The 16070-nt window shown below is 41.8% G+C and overlaps 1 protein-coding gene across 2 annotated transcripts; it reads right to left on the bottom strand.

The window, feature by feature from the left end:
- Positions 1-4159: 4159 nt before the first annotated feature.
- Positions 4160-15367, bottom strand: LOC113425941 (uncharacterized). 2 transcript variants are annotated; one of them, XM_087953592.1, is made up of 5 exons: positions 11999-15367; positions 11365-11491; positions 11125-11207; positions 10600-10726; positions 4160-7488 (listed from the first exon to the last, which is right to left on the bottom strand). In XM_087953592.1, exons 1-5 carry the CDS (start codon positions 12443-12445, stop codon positions 4844-4846), a joined length of 3429 nt encoding a protein of 1142 aa, XP_087809718.1. In that variant the 5' UTR covers positions 12446-15367; the 3' UTR covers positions 4160-4843. The 2 variants fall into 2 exon arrangements, with proteins under 2 accessions (XP_087809718.1, XP_087809719.1); XM_087953593.1 differs by lacking the exon at positions 11999-15367 and adding an exon at positions 11592-11675.
- Positions 15368-16070: the final 703 nt, after the last annotated feature.

The raw sequence follows: 16070 nt of genomic DNA, 5'->3' as shown, positions 1-16070 counted from the left end.
ATAAAAAATAACAGTCGTGATGAGGGATTCTGCCCTAAAATCCTTTTCAAGGGTAGGACTTGCCCGCTATTGTATTGGAAGATATAATACTAGGCAAGCATTGTTCTTGAGGAACAGCCCCTGATCTGAAGTGACAAAAGCTGTGCGAGTCCTGAAGGAAAGAAAAATCCAGAATAATGAAAGGAATTTAATTTCCTCAATGGGAATATTTTTCAAAAACACCCAGTTCTTTTTTTTTAAGTTATCATCAATTGCAGAAGTGTGGGGAAATAAATATATATAAACAAAGTTTTACACCTGGGCCAAAAAAAAACCAAAGGTGCAAGCACAGATTAGGCGAATCCTGGCCCAAAAACTAACTGTGAGAGGGACCTTGGCGTCTTGGTGGATGATCACTTAAACATCAGAAGTGTGTGGTGGCAGCCAAAAAAGCTAATACAATCCTTGGTTGTAGAAACAGACATAGAATCAAAATCATGTGGAGTATTAACACAACTTCATAAAGCTTTAGTAAGGCCACACCTGGAATACTGCATCATTTTGGTCACATTACAAAAAAGATGTTGAGACTTTGGAAAAAGTGTAAAGAAGAGCAACTAAGATGATTAAAGTCCTGAAGAGTAAAACATGAAGAATGGCTGTAGGATTTGGGCTTGGCTAGTCTAGAGAAAAGGACTAGAGGGGACATGATAGCAGTATTTCAGTATTTAGTGGCTGCCATAAAGAAGAAAGGGCCAATCTATTCTCCAAAGCACCAGAGGCCAGGACAAGAAACAATGGATGGAAACTAATCAAGGAGAGAAGCAACCTGGAATTTAGGAGAAACTTCCTAACAGTGAGGTCAATTAACCAGTGGAACATCTTGCCTTTAGAAGTTGTAGGTACTTCATCACTGGAGTTCTTTAAGAAAAGACTGGACAGTCACTTGTCTGAAATGGTGTAGGATTTCCTGCTTGAGCAGGGGGCTGGATTAGAAGACCTCCAAGGTCCCTGATTCTGATATAGGTATGCAGGAAATTCAGGAAAAGCAAATGTAATGATAATAGAAGAAAAAGATTGTAATGGAAACCAGATAAAGCTGGAAGTCAAAGGTGGATTAATAGGGCTGGTGGCTATACAAGTAGCTCTTGACTTGCAACAGCTCGCTTAGTGATGGTTCAAAGTTACAACCGCACTGAAAAGTGACTTATAATTTTTTCACACTTATGACTGTTGCGGTATCCTCATGGTCATGTGATTTATATTTGGATGCTTGACAACCAACTCACTGGTTGGCAGTGTCTCAGGGTTGTGTGAACACTTTTTTCAATCTTCTGACAAGCCAAGTCAATGTCTATGGAGATTCTCAGTCATCCAAAGAACATCTTCAAAGAGAAACCAGAAAGTCCAGTTGCCTCTTGAAAAAGCACCTTTGGGACAAGCCAATGGGGAAACCAGATTCATTTACAACTGTCTTACTAATTTAACCACTGCAGTGATTTACTTGACAAATGTGGCAAGAAAAGTCGTAAAATGGGGCAAAACTCCCTTAACATATTTCTCACTTAGCAACATGAATTTTGGGTTCAATTATGGTCATAAGTTGAGGACTACCTGTATTTTTAATAATAATAAAAAATATATAGAAATTGAAACAAAAAGCAAAGTCAAAGAGCAGACTCAATGGAGCACAAGGTCTTTTTCTGCTATCAGTTTTCCATATTTCTGTGTCTTTTACTCTAATCCAGGGATGTCAAACTCGATTTCATTGAAGGCTGCATCAGAGTTGTGTTTGGCCTCGGGGTCAGGGGGGCATGGTGTGCGTGGCCTGTTCAGTGTCACTCGTGTCAGCGCCTGTGGTGGCCCGAACACTTTGCCAGCGAAAATGGGCTCCTGAGCTCCATTTTCAGCTGCAGCACCCTCCTGCAACCCTCTGCCAGTGAAAAGCAAGCTCCATTTTCACTGGCAGAGGGTTGCAGGAGGCTGCTGCAGCCGAAAACAGAGTTTGGGAGCCTGGCAGAAGCACAGCGGGCTGGTCCTTCAGTTTCCAGAGCAGCCCCGCAGGCCTTGAGTTTGACACCTGGTCTAGTCCAAACCCCTGCCTGAGGCAGGATGCCTAATACCATCTCAGGCAAACGAAAACCTCCAGCAACAGAGCATCCACAACTTTGAATTTTGACCAGCGGCAATTAAACAGACACTTGCCATTTTAATTTTGATAATTGCAAATCCTCTATACCGACTTCTTTCCTTTTTTGGCTATTACTGTGGGAAAGGAATTATAAGAGACATATTTTCCTGGTGTGTCCCGTGTACCTTGAATGGAGATCTACTGTATATTATAAAACATTGTAACATTGCCTGTCTTCCAATATCTAGAGACTCTAGTTCCAATGATAATCTTTACAATGCATCTGTCCTGGCAGTTAGAACAATGCCATGATTGTTCTTGTATGCAGAAGAAAAACAGCAGACATTTGAACATTAAATACATATCAATCACTCTAGTCCCTTTTGAAATAAGGCAAACAAGCAAAAAAAAAATTCCCATAGATCAGTGGCCCCTAACCTTTTGGGCACCAGTTCCATGAAGAGATTTTTCCGCAGACCAGAAGAGGCCATGGTTTTGCATGCTACCTGCACCCTGTGGATGGGGCTTCACTTTTTGGTGTGGCCCGGTTTCTGGCATGCCACGGCCCGGTGCCAGTCAATAGACCGGGGGTTGGTGACCCCTGCTATAGATATTGACCTCTGCTGTTCATTATTTATTTAGTTAATCAGGGCTATCTCATAACACTTTTTTTTTGGAAAAAAAGATAAGCAAATATGCTGCTTTGTTTTTATATGTATCTAATATTCACTTTTATAAAAAGATCAATGCTTGTTCATTTGTAAAAAAACAACAACCCACACACAACTACATAAAAATCAGTAAATTTATCTTTAATGGCCATCTATCTCACATGCATGACTGTGTAGCTAACATTGTGAAAAATAATGTATATAAAATAATGAATACACATACATATAAATATAGGCAAATCTAAACCATTATTAAAGGTAGAAATACTATTGAGTGGAATTTTAAATCTTGGAGACTGAACACATGCAGTTTTCTTAGCAGGGTTATGGTTAATGGACAAGGTAAAAAAAAAAACACACCACTTTGGTCTATTCTAAATCTCCTTCAACTTTAATTAGATGATCCTGGGAACCCAAAAGTTTTGCACTTGTAGGAGTGGCAAAATCTAGGAGTGGAGTTAAAAGAGAGATCAGTCTAGAATTCCTATGTAGCCACAAGCGGACTAAGTCCAACCCCCTTGAATTCGCGTGTCCCTTATCTAGCTACAAGATGGTGCTGTTAGTTGAGAAGATTAATGTCCAACTAATGCTTAGTACCTGCTTGTAATGGGCAACGAAATTCAAGGTTTGGACTTAGTCCACATGGGGCTACGTAGGAATTCTAGGCTGAGTCCTCTTAACTCTTAAGTCCCTCAAGTTCTGCCACACCTTCTACAGCACCTGGGTGATTTATTTTATGTTAGTTTTTGCTTGAGAATGCCAAACACAAACAATCAAGCCGCTAACCATTTTGATGACTACTTTTGAACTTTCTCCATCTCCTTTATATCATTTTTCAAATGGGACAATCAAAACTATACACAATATTCACATACTGTAGAAGGGAATAACAGTTGCAGCTGTTTTACTTCCATTCTTTTCCCACTGATCCCTAATGTGGGTTTTATTTTTTCTCATCTGCCACATATTGAGTCAATAGCTTCACTGGGGTCTCCATTATAACCTTAATCCTCATTTAATTACAGTCCACTATTCAACAATGTGTACATCAAATTAAGACGTTATGCCCCCAAAACATATCACATTCAACGTTCTTCAAGAGAACTACATTGTCCACTAAATTGCCTGTTCTATTTAAAGAGATTCCTCTCAAATTCCTCACATTTTATTTTCAAGATGTCAGTAACTTCTACAGACTTGGCCAATCTGTGGCATTTTCTCCCAATGATTTTGGGTATTAAGTGGTTGATTGAAGTACAGTCTCTTACCGGTAGATATCCAATTACGAGTTATTACTGCCCTGTCAATAAATGTCACATCAGTCACATATATGAAAAACTGTCAAAATCATACTTCAAAAAGAAACAGGTCAAGAATAAAAATAATGTAAATAAAATTTAATAAAAATGTCATTGCCATTAAAATAAGGAAGCAGACTGGTTCTTGTTTACATGCATCATCCATTATCTCTTATGCCCAAACATGCTCTTTCCAGCTTCCAAAGAGAATAACAAAAATATGAGAAATTGGTGAAGGGGTAGTTTTACTGGAAAAGAGGGGGGGGGATGTAGAAACTAATAGGACTGGAGGTGTTTGAAGAAGAGATAAGTGGGTATTTATCCACTTGGATAGTAGACGAGAGAGATTTCTACTTAAGTCTTAATTGTAAAGAAACAATTAAATTTCAGATAAATAAGCCTCATAAAAATCAGGTTTAATAAAAAAAAATTGGGCATACCGAGTATCTTGCTGCAATGAGATTATATTTGAGGCATATGCTTAGTTAGATCCCATCAAGTCCATCTATACTGTACCTATCACACAATCTTGGCCTCGTTGTAATAAATTGAAGCTTTTCTAAAACGTTCCTGTAATTGTCTTCATGCATGTTAACCTTCCTTCCCTATCATTTAATCATAATCCATTCCATTTCTATTTTGACACTGTGATCAGAAATGGAACCACATTAAGTTCTTTCCACACTGCATACATCTGCAGGGCCTCCCTTCTTTGTGGCTCCTTTTATCAGACATTCATTATTCTGAATGAAACTCCTTCCATATTATATGCTGACAGGTGGGTTCTCTCTTGTGTGGATCCTTTTATGAAAAGAGAGAGAAGTATTGTGGCTGAAACTCTTTCCACACACCTGACACTGATACGGTTTCTCTCCCGTGTGGATCCTCCTATGCGAATTAAGGGAACTGCTTGTAATGAAACTTTTTCCACAGTCGCTGCAATGGTATGGTTTCTCACCAGAGTGGATCCTCTTATGTGATATCAGGGAACTGCTTGTATGAAAGCTCTTTTCACATACTGTGCATTTATACAGCTTTTCCCCTGAGTGGATCTTCTTATGGGAACTAAGGTGGCTGCTTTGACTGAAGGTCTTTCCACAATCCAGGCATGAATATGGTTTCATCCCAGTATGGATCCTTTCATGGGAACTAAGGGAAGCACTTTGGCTGAAACTCTTCCCGCATTCCGTGCACTTATATGGTTTCTCCCCCGTGTGGATCCTTTTATGGGCAGTGAGGGAACCACTGGTGGTGAAGCTCTTTCCACAGTCTGTGCATTTGTATGGCTTCTCCCCTGTGTGGATCCTTTTATGGCAGGTAAACTGACTGCTTTGAGTAAAGCTCTTTCCACACTCCATGCATTTGTAGGGCTTCTCTCCAGTGTGGAACCTTTTATGAGAAGTAAAGGAACTCAAGTCTCTAAAACTCCTTCCACAATCCATGCATTGGTAAGGTTTCTCTCCCGTGTGGATCCTTTTATGGGAAATGAGTTCACTGCTTGTACTGAATCTCTTCCCACACTCCATGCATTGATACGGTTTCATCCCTGTATGGATCCTTTCATGGGAAGTAAGGGAAGTGCTCTGGCTGAAACTCTTCCCACACTCCATGCACTTATATGGTTTTTCTCCTGTGTGAATTCTTTTATGTGAAGTAAGGTTACTGCTCCAACTGAAGCTTTTCCCACACTCCGTGCATTGATACGGTTTCTCCCCTGTGTGGATCCTTTTATGGGAAGTAAGATCACTTCTACTTATAAAGCACTTTCCACAATCTGTGCATTGATACGGTTTCTCCCCTGTGTGGATCCTTTCGTGGGAAGTAAGACCACGTCTCATTGTAAAGTTTTTTCCACACTCCAGACATTTAAATGGTTTCTCCCCTGTATGGATCCTTTTATGGGAAATGAGATCACTGCTTGTACCAAATCTCTTTTCACACTGCAAGCATTGGAAGGGTTTCATCCCTGTATGGATCTTTTCATGAGAAGTAAGGGAAGAACTTTGGCTGAAACTCTTTCCACATTCCATGCACTTAAAGGGTTTCTCTCCTGTGTGATTCCTTTTATGGGCAGTAAGAGAACCACTTGTGGTGAAGCTCTTTCCACAGTCTGTACACTTATACGGTTTCTCCCCTGTGTGAACCCTTTTATGGGAAGTAAGTTGACTGTTTTGACTAAAGCTCTTTCCACACTCCGTACATTTGTATGGTTTCTCCCCTGTATGGAACCTTTTATGGGAAGTAAAGGAACTCATGTCTCTGAAGCTCTTTGGGCACTCCATGCATTGATAGGGCTTTTCCCCTGTGTGGATCCTTTTATGGGAGGTAAGGTTACTGCTCCAACTGAAGCCTTTCCCACACTCTGAGCACTGATATGTTTTTTTTCCCATGTGGCTCCTCTTATGGGAAGTAAGATCACTTCTCCTTACAAAAGTCTTTCCACACTCCCTGCATTTATATGCTTTCTCCTTTGTGTGAATTCTTTCATGGGAAATAAGACCACGTCTCACTGTAAAGTTTTTTCCACACTTCAGGCATTTAAATGTGTGTTTCTCCCGTGTGTGCATCCTTTTATGGGAGATGAGATCACTGCTTGTACAAAATCGCTTTCTGCATGCCGAGCATTGATATGGCTTCATCCCTGTATGGATCAGCTTCTGGGAATTAGGCGAAGCACTCTGGCTGAAATTCTTTCCACATTCCGTGCACTTATGTGGTTTATCTCCCATGTGGATCCTTTTATGCGCAGTAAGGGAACTGCTTGTGGTGAGGCTCTTTCCACAGTTTGTGCATCTACGTGGCTTATCCTCTGTGTGGATACTTTTATGCGAAGTAAGATCAATACTTGTACAGAACCTCTTTCCACAATCCATGCATTTATAAGGTTTCTTTCCTGGATTGGACTTTTTGTGCACAATATGATCATTGCTTGTATAGAAATGTGTTCTGTGTTCTCTGCTTTTACATGACTTCTCCACTCTATGAACGGTTTTCTGGGAGTTAAAAGTACTTTTCTCATTAAAGCTTTTTCCACTGTTTGAACTCTTACGTGATTTCGGTATCCCAATGCTTTGATGTAAAGTAAGATAGAGATTCGAATTATTTTTTCCATGTTCTTTACATTTAGGCTGCTTCTCTTTAGTATAGATACTGCTATATTCATGGACGTCTGATTTATGGATGGACATTTTTTCAGCCTTTACATAGCTCCCTTTTTCTTTGTGATGTTGCATATGGAAGGTGCAATTTTCTCCATACTTAAAACTAGAGGATTTCTCCATCCTATTGTTCAACTGGTTTTCAATCATGTTTGGCTCCTCCTGATTTTGCAATATCCCTTCTCCAGTTTCAGTTTGTTTCAAAGAATTCACATCCGATTCTTTATAATTCTCTGGTTCCTGCTTGTCAACTGTTTGGAAGAAAAAGAAAAGAAAAAGAAATCAGACGTTAAAGGTACGAAGTGAAAGTACCATCACATTATATTAGCTATATATTTATTTCAATACTGCTGTACCAGGTGATAGGACTATGAATGGGGGATTTCTTTACTGCATCTTGGATACTGGTTATTTCCGGAATGTAAGACTGCTTGGAGGTACCTGAAGTATGCGGTCCCACGAAACTCCATTATTTTTTCTCCATTGGAGAAAATAGTTTAGTATCAAAGAGAAAATCTCTAGGGCAGTGGTGGCTAACCTTTTTCGGCTCCCGTGCCAATAATTGCGCACGCGCTCGCTTGCATGTGCTCGCATGCCAGCACCCAGAAGGCAATGTCTGCTACCCCCTACACCCCCTGCGCATGCGCGCATGATCCCCTTGCGTGCCGCACGTCTCTGCGCACGCGATTCCCTCATGCGTCTGAGCATGCATGCACGATCCCCTTGTGTGCTTTTGCGCATGCATGCACGATCCCCCTTGCGCACAGTGCATCTTTGCATGTATGCGCATCTCCCACACACACCCTCCACATGTGCGCCAGATACCCAACAATCAACTGTCGGGCGGTGGCATGCGCATTGGGGCATCTTCTAGGCAACCTCTCGCGTGCCGGGGGGAAATGGCTCTACGTGCCACTTCTGGCACAGGTTTGCCAACACAACTCTAGGGAACACCGTCTTGAATTCAGGAGTGGGATATTATCAGCTTTGTTGCTTAACAATCAGTTTCAAGTGTGAACGAAGGCAAGTTGAAATTAAATCTAGAGAAAATGGAGATGCTGTTGCTACAAGGAAACTGAATTTAGATACTAGGATTCAGCATGAATGAAATAAAAGTCGTCCTCCATTGGAACCCCCCCTCAACCAATGTGCACTCCAGGAGTTCATCTGTCCTTGTATTTGTTGGCAGTCATATAGAGATCTTTGTTTACCCACAGTAACAACTTTGAGATAAACAGTGTGAAACAGTCAGGATATCCTGCAGTGGTGGGATTCAAAAGTTTCTACTACTGGTTCTGTGGGCGTGGCTTGGTGAGCGTGGCAGGGGAAGGATGTTGTAAAATCTCCAGTCAGAGGTGGTATTTGCCGGTTCTCCGAACTACTCAAAATTTCTGCTACCGGTTCTCCAGAACTGGTCAGAACCTGCTGAATACCACCTCTGATATCCTGAACTTGATCTTTTTTTCCCCTCCCCCGACTGGTAAGATTGCTTAAACAAGCTACATCTACTTGAAAAGTTTTTCTGTTCTTTAATAAGGGCTAACCACAAATTAACACACTCTGCTCTGTAATAATAATGAGTTGCTTAGAACTTCCATTTGTGCTGCTGCCTGAAACTGACCAGACCTTAATCAGTTTCATAATGAAGGTTTGGATGTCCTAAAGTGAACAAGGCAAAGAACCCCAGTTAGCACATTCTTCGCAATGTTCATTTTCAATTTTTGCTCATTTACTCATAATATCTTCTTTCCAAATGCAAACATTAACTTCCTTCTTAATAATTATCCAACCACAGGGTGAGCAATCCAAAGGGTGGGGGAATAGGAGGGAAAAGGTTTTAAGATTTGCCCTGAAAACCTAGTTTCCCCCTGAGTTGAACTGCAGAGAATTCCTTGCTGTCCCCCATTCCCCCCCACCAGGTATTTGGGGTGGAATCTCCCGGTACTCCGAGTATATTCAGGGACAATTTTTAATAAGGTTTCTCTAAGCGGTTACTTCCAATGCTGTTCTCTCTCCTACACTGTGGTTCTTTGGTATCTATCTGTCCCGCAAACCCCAATTTAAGTATTGATGCACAAATGAGAAGCGACACTTCTGATTTGTGCATCAACGCTTAAATTGAGGTTTGTGGCACAGATACCAAAGAACCACAATGCGAGAGAGATTTCAAATGCTATTATAGACAGAAATAAATAAATAAATGTAAAAGGCGGTTCTGAGATGACTTGCATAGCTAAGTAAGCAGTCTTGGAAACTGTGTCTCAGAAGGTGTTTGTTCCTCTCTTGAGACAACATGAAAACATGAGCTCTTACCAGAACAAGTGGGAGAGGCAATTATTATTTTAATATTATTACTATTTAGATTTGTGGATGACGACTTCCAGTGAGGCGAGAACCAATGCCTGCATTTCTCATTTGAAATTGGTAGCTGGATGCGAGATATGGATTACTGAAATTCTCTCTGGAAGAAGGAGAAATCTGGAAATTTCCTATATGTATTTTGGACAGCTGGTTTTTGTGAGCGGACAGTAGAAATTATCATTTTTTGCACCTGTTTGCAATCAGCTGGGTTCCACCATCTCTGGGCAGTAAATGTAGCTTTTCAGGACTCAAGGTTTGATCAAACCTCTTCCTTTTAATAATTTTGGAGTATTAGTGGGACTTAAAGATGACTGGGAGGAAGAAGGAAAAATAAATAAAACTGGTTTACCTGTATATGGTTAAAGAGTAGGTTATGTTTTGTGATGTTTAATGAATATCTGATTGGATAGTTTTTCTTTTAGAAATATGCAATTGTGTAATGGACTAATCTTTTGATATCTAAATAAGGGGTTATTATTGTAATTTATAATAGAAGGATGAGGGGAATCTAGACTAAATGCTTAGATTAGGTTTTTAAAATTTTTACTACTTCTTTATTATTAAGGCTAGCTGAAGATTTAGAAAAGACTTTATAGAAAATAGGGTAAGATATAGAATGAAAAGGTGTTGTACTGTAGTTTAAGAGTCAGTGATATATTGTTAATCTTCATTACTATTGAGATGAAAAGGGAAAACTTATTGTCTTCGCAAGGGGGTTGCACTTTCTATTTTTTTTCTTTTATGTATTTTTGTGTCAGGTTTTAAATTATCTTATTTATCATAATCCTTAATAAAATTATGCCAAGATTATTATTTTGATTTACATAGCCATCCATCTCACATACATAACTCTAGGTGCAATGCACATAAAGTCATATCAATTCTCTCCAGCTAAAGTACGTGCCTGAATATCCTCCAACAAATTGCTAAGCAATTTCTGATCTCTCATCAGAATATACCTTCCCGACCAATTTCAACCCAGAACAAAATGAATCTCTTACCCATGGACTCCACATGCTTAGCATTTTCCAGCATGACCTCTCTATACAGTGATTTTTGGTCAAAATCCAGCAGAGCCCACTCCTCCTCAGAGAAAAACACAGTTACATCTTCAAAGGACACCAGAACCTAAAGTACAATAGCAATCTTCGTTAACGAACAATTCCAAAAAATATTCACAAATTGCTTATTCTCATGGCAATTTTTTGATCAATTCCTGAGGCACGTTCATTAAGCAAGTATTGGGATATTACTACATGACACCTTAATGTCTTATGTTGCCCAGTAGGAGATACAAGCATTCACTGAACAAGATGAAGATGTCGGGAGATGTTCTCAAGAAGAAACTTGAGATACTATGAATATATGGATGGTATCAGAATACTGGGAAGATGCTTATGCTCTGATAAACTTGTTAGCTGGGCAATATTAAATTAGCTCTGAAAAACTGATTCAGACCACTGTGGAGAGCGTTTCATGTTCCTTGAATAAATCATTTTGCACTTTGGGAGGTGGGATCCTCCTACCTGAGTGGGAAGTACAACCCTTGTTTCTGCACCACCACAAAGAAGAGACCTTTTCATTGGTACAGTCACTATTGCTCCATTTTCTGAGAATGAGATAAAAGCAGAGGAAGTACATGTTTTAAAAACAGTAGGAGAAAAACTCTGCACACGGGGCTAAGGTATTATAGCAACAGGAACTCAAAGACTTCAGGCAATGGATACTTCCCAGTACTCCAATACATCAAAAGGAACCTCTTTTACCTGATGAAGTCTCCTGAGATGGATGCTCCTGGGACATCTTCCCGGAGACAATTTCTGGAGGGAGATGTGACACCCCCTCTAATGCTTCAGAACCTTGGGTGGCCATCTCCATGAACGGCGCACGAACCTAAAATAGCAGCCAAACAAAATATTACTGCCCCTGTCCCAACTTGTTTTATGTCCTCAGAAATAATCAGGGTGAAAATGGATAGAACCATTTACTTAACCAGGACAGGATTCTATTAAAGGTAAAGATTCCCTCGCCCATATGTGCTAGTTGTTTCTGGCTCTAGGGGGCGGTGCTCATCTCCGTTACAAAGCCAAAGAGCCAGCGCTGTCCGAAGACATCTCTGTGGTCAGGTGGATGGATGACTAAACACCAAATGTGTATGGAACGCTGTTACCTTCCCACCAAAGTGGTCCCTATTTTTCTACTTGCATTTTTACATGCTTTTGAACTGCTAGGTTGACAGAAGCTGGGACAAGTAATGAGAGCTCACTCTGTTATGCGGTGCTGGGGATTCGAACCGCCGAACTGCCAACTTTTCTGATCGACAAGCTCAGCGTCTTAGCCACTGATTATCCTAATTATATCAGAATGGAAACATGTAAAATTTATTCATATTGATCTCACCTGCTGTTTTTGCTGCATTTTCTGCTCCACTTGGCTCAAGAGGAAACTTTCAGCCAGACCCATTTCTGGAGAGCTGGTCTCTGTTTTACATATCCAGCCACAGTTCTCCATCTGGGACAGGGTGGCCAGTGGCAGGACCACCAAATCCATCATCTGAGTTTTCCTGTGGTCCTCTTGGCTCAGCCACCGATCATAAAGATGGTGGAGTTGGCAGCATACTTCTCGGAGTCCTTCAGCTTCCTGGCAACAGAACTCCCTGAAAGGGCAACGATGGACAACGCAATGTGTGGTTTCTTCTTTCAGAATGTCCTGCTGAGTTCTTGCCATTTTTCCAAATAAATCCAAGCGCTCTTCTGAATCTGCAAAGCAACTTTCATTCATGGGAGTAGAATCGCAAGGAGAGACCCCTTCAGCCATCTTGAAGAATGAGGCATTTCTCCCCTCCATGACTGGATTCTTTGGGAATTACCGTATGTCCAGCTTGCAGGCTAAGATGTAGAAAACTATAATCCAAAGCACTGACAGGAACCTTTCATTATTTAATATGTTTACAATTTACTTTCCTGAAAAATATCCACGAGAGTGGCTTGCAGGGATTAAAAGCAAAAACAGTAGATCACAACTGCTGATGAAAGATAATTGCAATGGGTGGGGAAAAAAATCTTGGACATTAAAACATGTACCACTTCCACCACTGGTACACATTACAAAGGATATGCAAGTTTGTTTTGAAACTTAAGAAATCTTGAAGTTTGTGGGATTTTTTTTTTTAAAAAAAACTATGTATCCAGGGTGCCACTTTGCAAAGACTCTGATATTGACACAAGAGGCGCAGATCAGCCTGAACTTTTGGATTGCGTCAGAAGGGGCTATTTCCCTTCCTCCAAACCCTGGAAGGATGGCTTCCCAAGCCAGGAAACCCAGATCCTCCAAACTGTGGATGTTCCAGATGCTCTCAACAGAAATCCAACCCTAAACTTAGAATAGAATAGAATAACAGTTGGAAGGGACCTTGGAGGTCTTCTAATCCAACCCGCTGCCCAGGCAGGAAACCCTACATCATCACTTCAGACAAATGGTTATCCAATCTCTTCTTAAAAACTCCCAGTGTTGGAGCATTTACAACTTCTGGAGGCAAGTTGTTCCACTGATCAATTGTACTAACAGTTAGGAAATTTATTCTCAGTTCTAGGTTGCTTCTCTCCTTGATTAGTTTCCACCCATGGCTTCTTCTCCTATCCTCAGGTGCTTTGGAGAATAGCTTGACTCCCTCTTTTTTGGGGCAGCCCCCGAGATATTGGAACACTACAAGAACATTACAAGAAGGTGTGTGGAGCCCTGAAACAGACCCAGGAAGGATAGTTTGAAGAGTCCACCATGCCTCTCCTAAGACACAATTATAAGCTATCTCCCATTCCTCCTACGGAAAGCTGGTTTTTCCTTCCCCTCTTTATCACACAAGGAGAAAAGTCTTTTAACAAAATAACAGACTTGGAAGGGACCTTGGAGGTCCTACACCACTTCAGACAAATGGTTATCCAACATCTTTTTAAAAACTTCCAGTGTTGGAGCATTCACAACTTCTGGAGGCAAGTTGTTCCACTGATTCATTGTTCTAAGTGGCAGGAAATTTCTCCTTAGTTCTAAGCTGCTTCTCTCCTTGATTAGTTTCCATCCATGGCTTCTTATCCTGCCCTCAGGTGCTTTGGAGAATAGCTTGACTCCCTCTTCTTGCTGGAGTCTTTAAGAGGACTGCGCAGAATTCAATCTCTAATCAAGAAGCTCCTCTCCTTGCGGAAATTAAGAGCCCGGCGCACCTTGCAAAAAAAAAAAAAAAAATGGGGCAGGTGAGTGGGAAGTGCAGAAGGTGGAATATTGGGGGATTTCCAGCTAAGCCCCACAAGATCCCCTCCCCACACCTCCAGATCTGGAGAGACCGAGAAGATCTCCTGGTCTGGCTGGGCAGCCCGACAGAATCCGCCACTTCCCTGCAAGGAGGCGCTTCGCAAGCCGGGCAACTGCGGAGAAAGGAAGGGCCAGCGAAAGAAGGAAAGAGCCGTTTGGAGGACAGGTCCAGCGTTTGGCGGAGAACGCAGCTTCCTGCAAAGCACTCCCTCGGCGTGGGGAAGGGTCATTTCCTGCCCTCCCCTTGCAAGCATCGGGCGAGATGCCGCTAGGAACGAGGCAAAAGCTCTTCGGCTGAACCCGGAGGTGGTTTTTGCAAAGGGGCGCCCTCTGGCGGGTCCTGAGTGCCAAGCCTGCAGGGCGATGGATGGGTTGCTCCAGAGGGAGATGCTGTATCATAAGGGGCTTTTGTCCAAGAAACCATCCCTCTGCTTGTCTATGGAGATTCTCAGACATCCAGGTCAGGGGTCTCCAACTTTGGCCACTTTAAGACTTGTGGATTTCAACTCCCAGAGTTCCTCAACCAATAAAGCTCTGCCCAGAAGCTTCTTGGATGAGAAGCAAAACATCTTCAAAGAAAAACAAGCAAGTCCAGTTGATTCTTGAAAAAGCACTTTTGGGACAATCATGACCTGGACATTTAGCTATGCAAGAGCTAAAGAACCTTCTTGGATGAGAAACAAAATGTCTTCAAAGAGAAACCAAGAAAGTCCAGTTCCCTCTTTAAAAAGCAACTCTGGGACAACCAGGACCTGGATGACTGAGAATCTCCATAGATATTTAACTGTCTCTTAATAGTTGGTCTCACAATAATCAGAATCTAATTCCAGCAAAGATCTGGCATCCATAGCTATGTCTCCTGCTCACCTGTGAATGTTGAAGTCGGTATTGCAAATGGACTATGGGGTGGGGGCAATCCTCACCTTCACTTAGGGAAAGTGCATAACTGTTGGAAGTGAAAACCCACCCCTCTCCTAGGAAAATGAAATATTTTAGGATATACTAAAAAGGCAAAATATTTCCCCTAAAAAGAAAAATAGAAACTCAAAAGAGGCAGAAACTCTCTCACACACCCAACCTTTACTGATGGGCCATTACTCTGGCCTGGGTCAGTCTATTTTACATAACAAAGATCTACTCCAGGTAAAGCTATATTAGGAATTGCTTAAAGCCCTTTCATTACATCATCATCCAGGAAGGCTTCAACCAAGCCTGGGACTCAGGACAGCCTACAGCAGGGGTCCCAACCACGTTCACGGACCGGTATGGCCCCATGGGAGACTGACAGCCAATCAGAATACAAGCTCAAATTCAAATCCCAACAGCGGGCATAAAACCAAGGGTTTCTCAGCATCTCTGCCTCTTTTCTTTTCTTTCACCCAACATCTTGAAGCATGTGATCGTCCTTTTCACTTTGGAGCTCCAAGGCATGTGGTCCTCTCCACCATTAAACCATCTTTCCAAACAGCCTCCATGTTTCCAGTGTATTTTTCCCCACTTGGAACTGAATCCAGAAGGATAATTCTTCCAACGTAACAAAAAATGTATTTTTATATGAATGTATTTGATTCACAGGCGACTACAAATTAAGCAAGGGTGTGTTGGGAGAATTTCCCTCAGTCTAAAGTACCCTGTTAAAAGGTGTGTGTGTGTGTGTGTGCATCAGGAGCTTTTTAACTTCTGCCAACTTCTTTTTAACTTCACCTCAATTCTCTCTCTAGGTCAGTGGTGGCTAACCTTTTTGGGCTCCTATGCCAAAAATTACGTGCGGGCAAGTGCACACACACTTGCATGCCAGCACCCAAAAAGGAATGCACGTAGCTTCCCCACGCCCCCTGCGCATGCGCGCACGATTCCCATCCCCACCCTCTTACCTGCACTGCGCCTCCCAGCTGATTTTTGGCCCTTTTGAGGCCTTTTGCGACCTGCCAAAGGCTTGAGGGATGCCTCTGCAGGCTTTGCAGGCGGAAAAATGGGTCTGTTTCATCATTTCCGGTATTTCTGGAAATATAGGAAGTGATGAAACGGGCCTATTTTTCGGCCTGCAAAGCCTACAGAGGCATCCCTCAAACCTCTGGCAGGCCAAAAAAGGCCCCAAAATCAGCTGGGAGACGCGTGCATGCGCAGTGAGGTAAATTTGCCTAGGGCTTGCATGCCCGCACAACAG

Source organism: Notechis scutatus, chromosome 2, assembly GCF_049901735.1.
Source record: "Notechis scutatus isolate UNSWTSFEM ecotype Mainland chromosome 2, rNotScu1.2, whole genome shotgun sequence".
Lineage (NCBI taxonomy): Eukaryota > Metazoa > Chordata > Lepidosauria > Squamata > Elapidae > Notechis > Notechis scutatus.
This window is presented reverse-complemented; position numbering and strand designations above follow the sequence as displayed.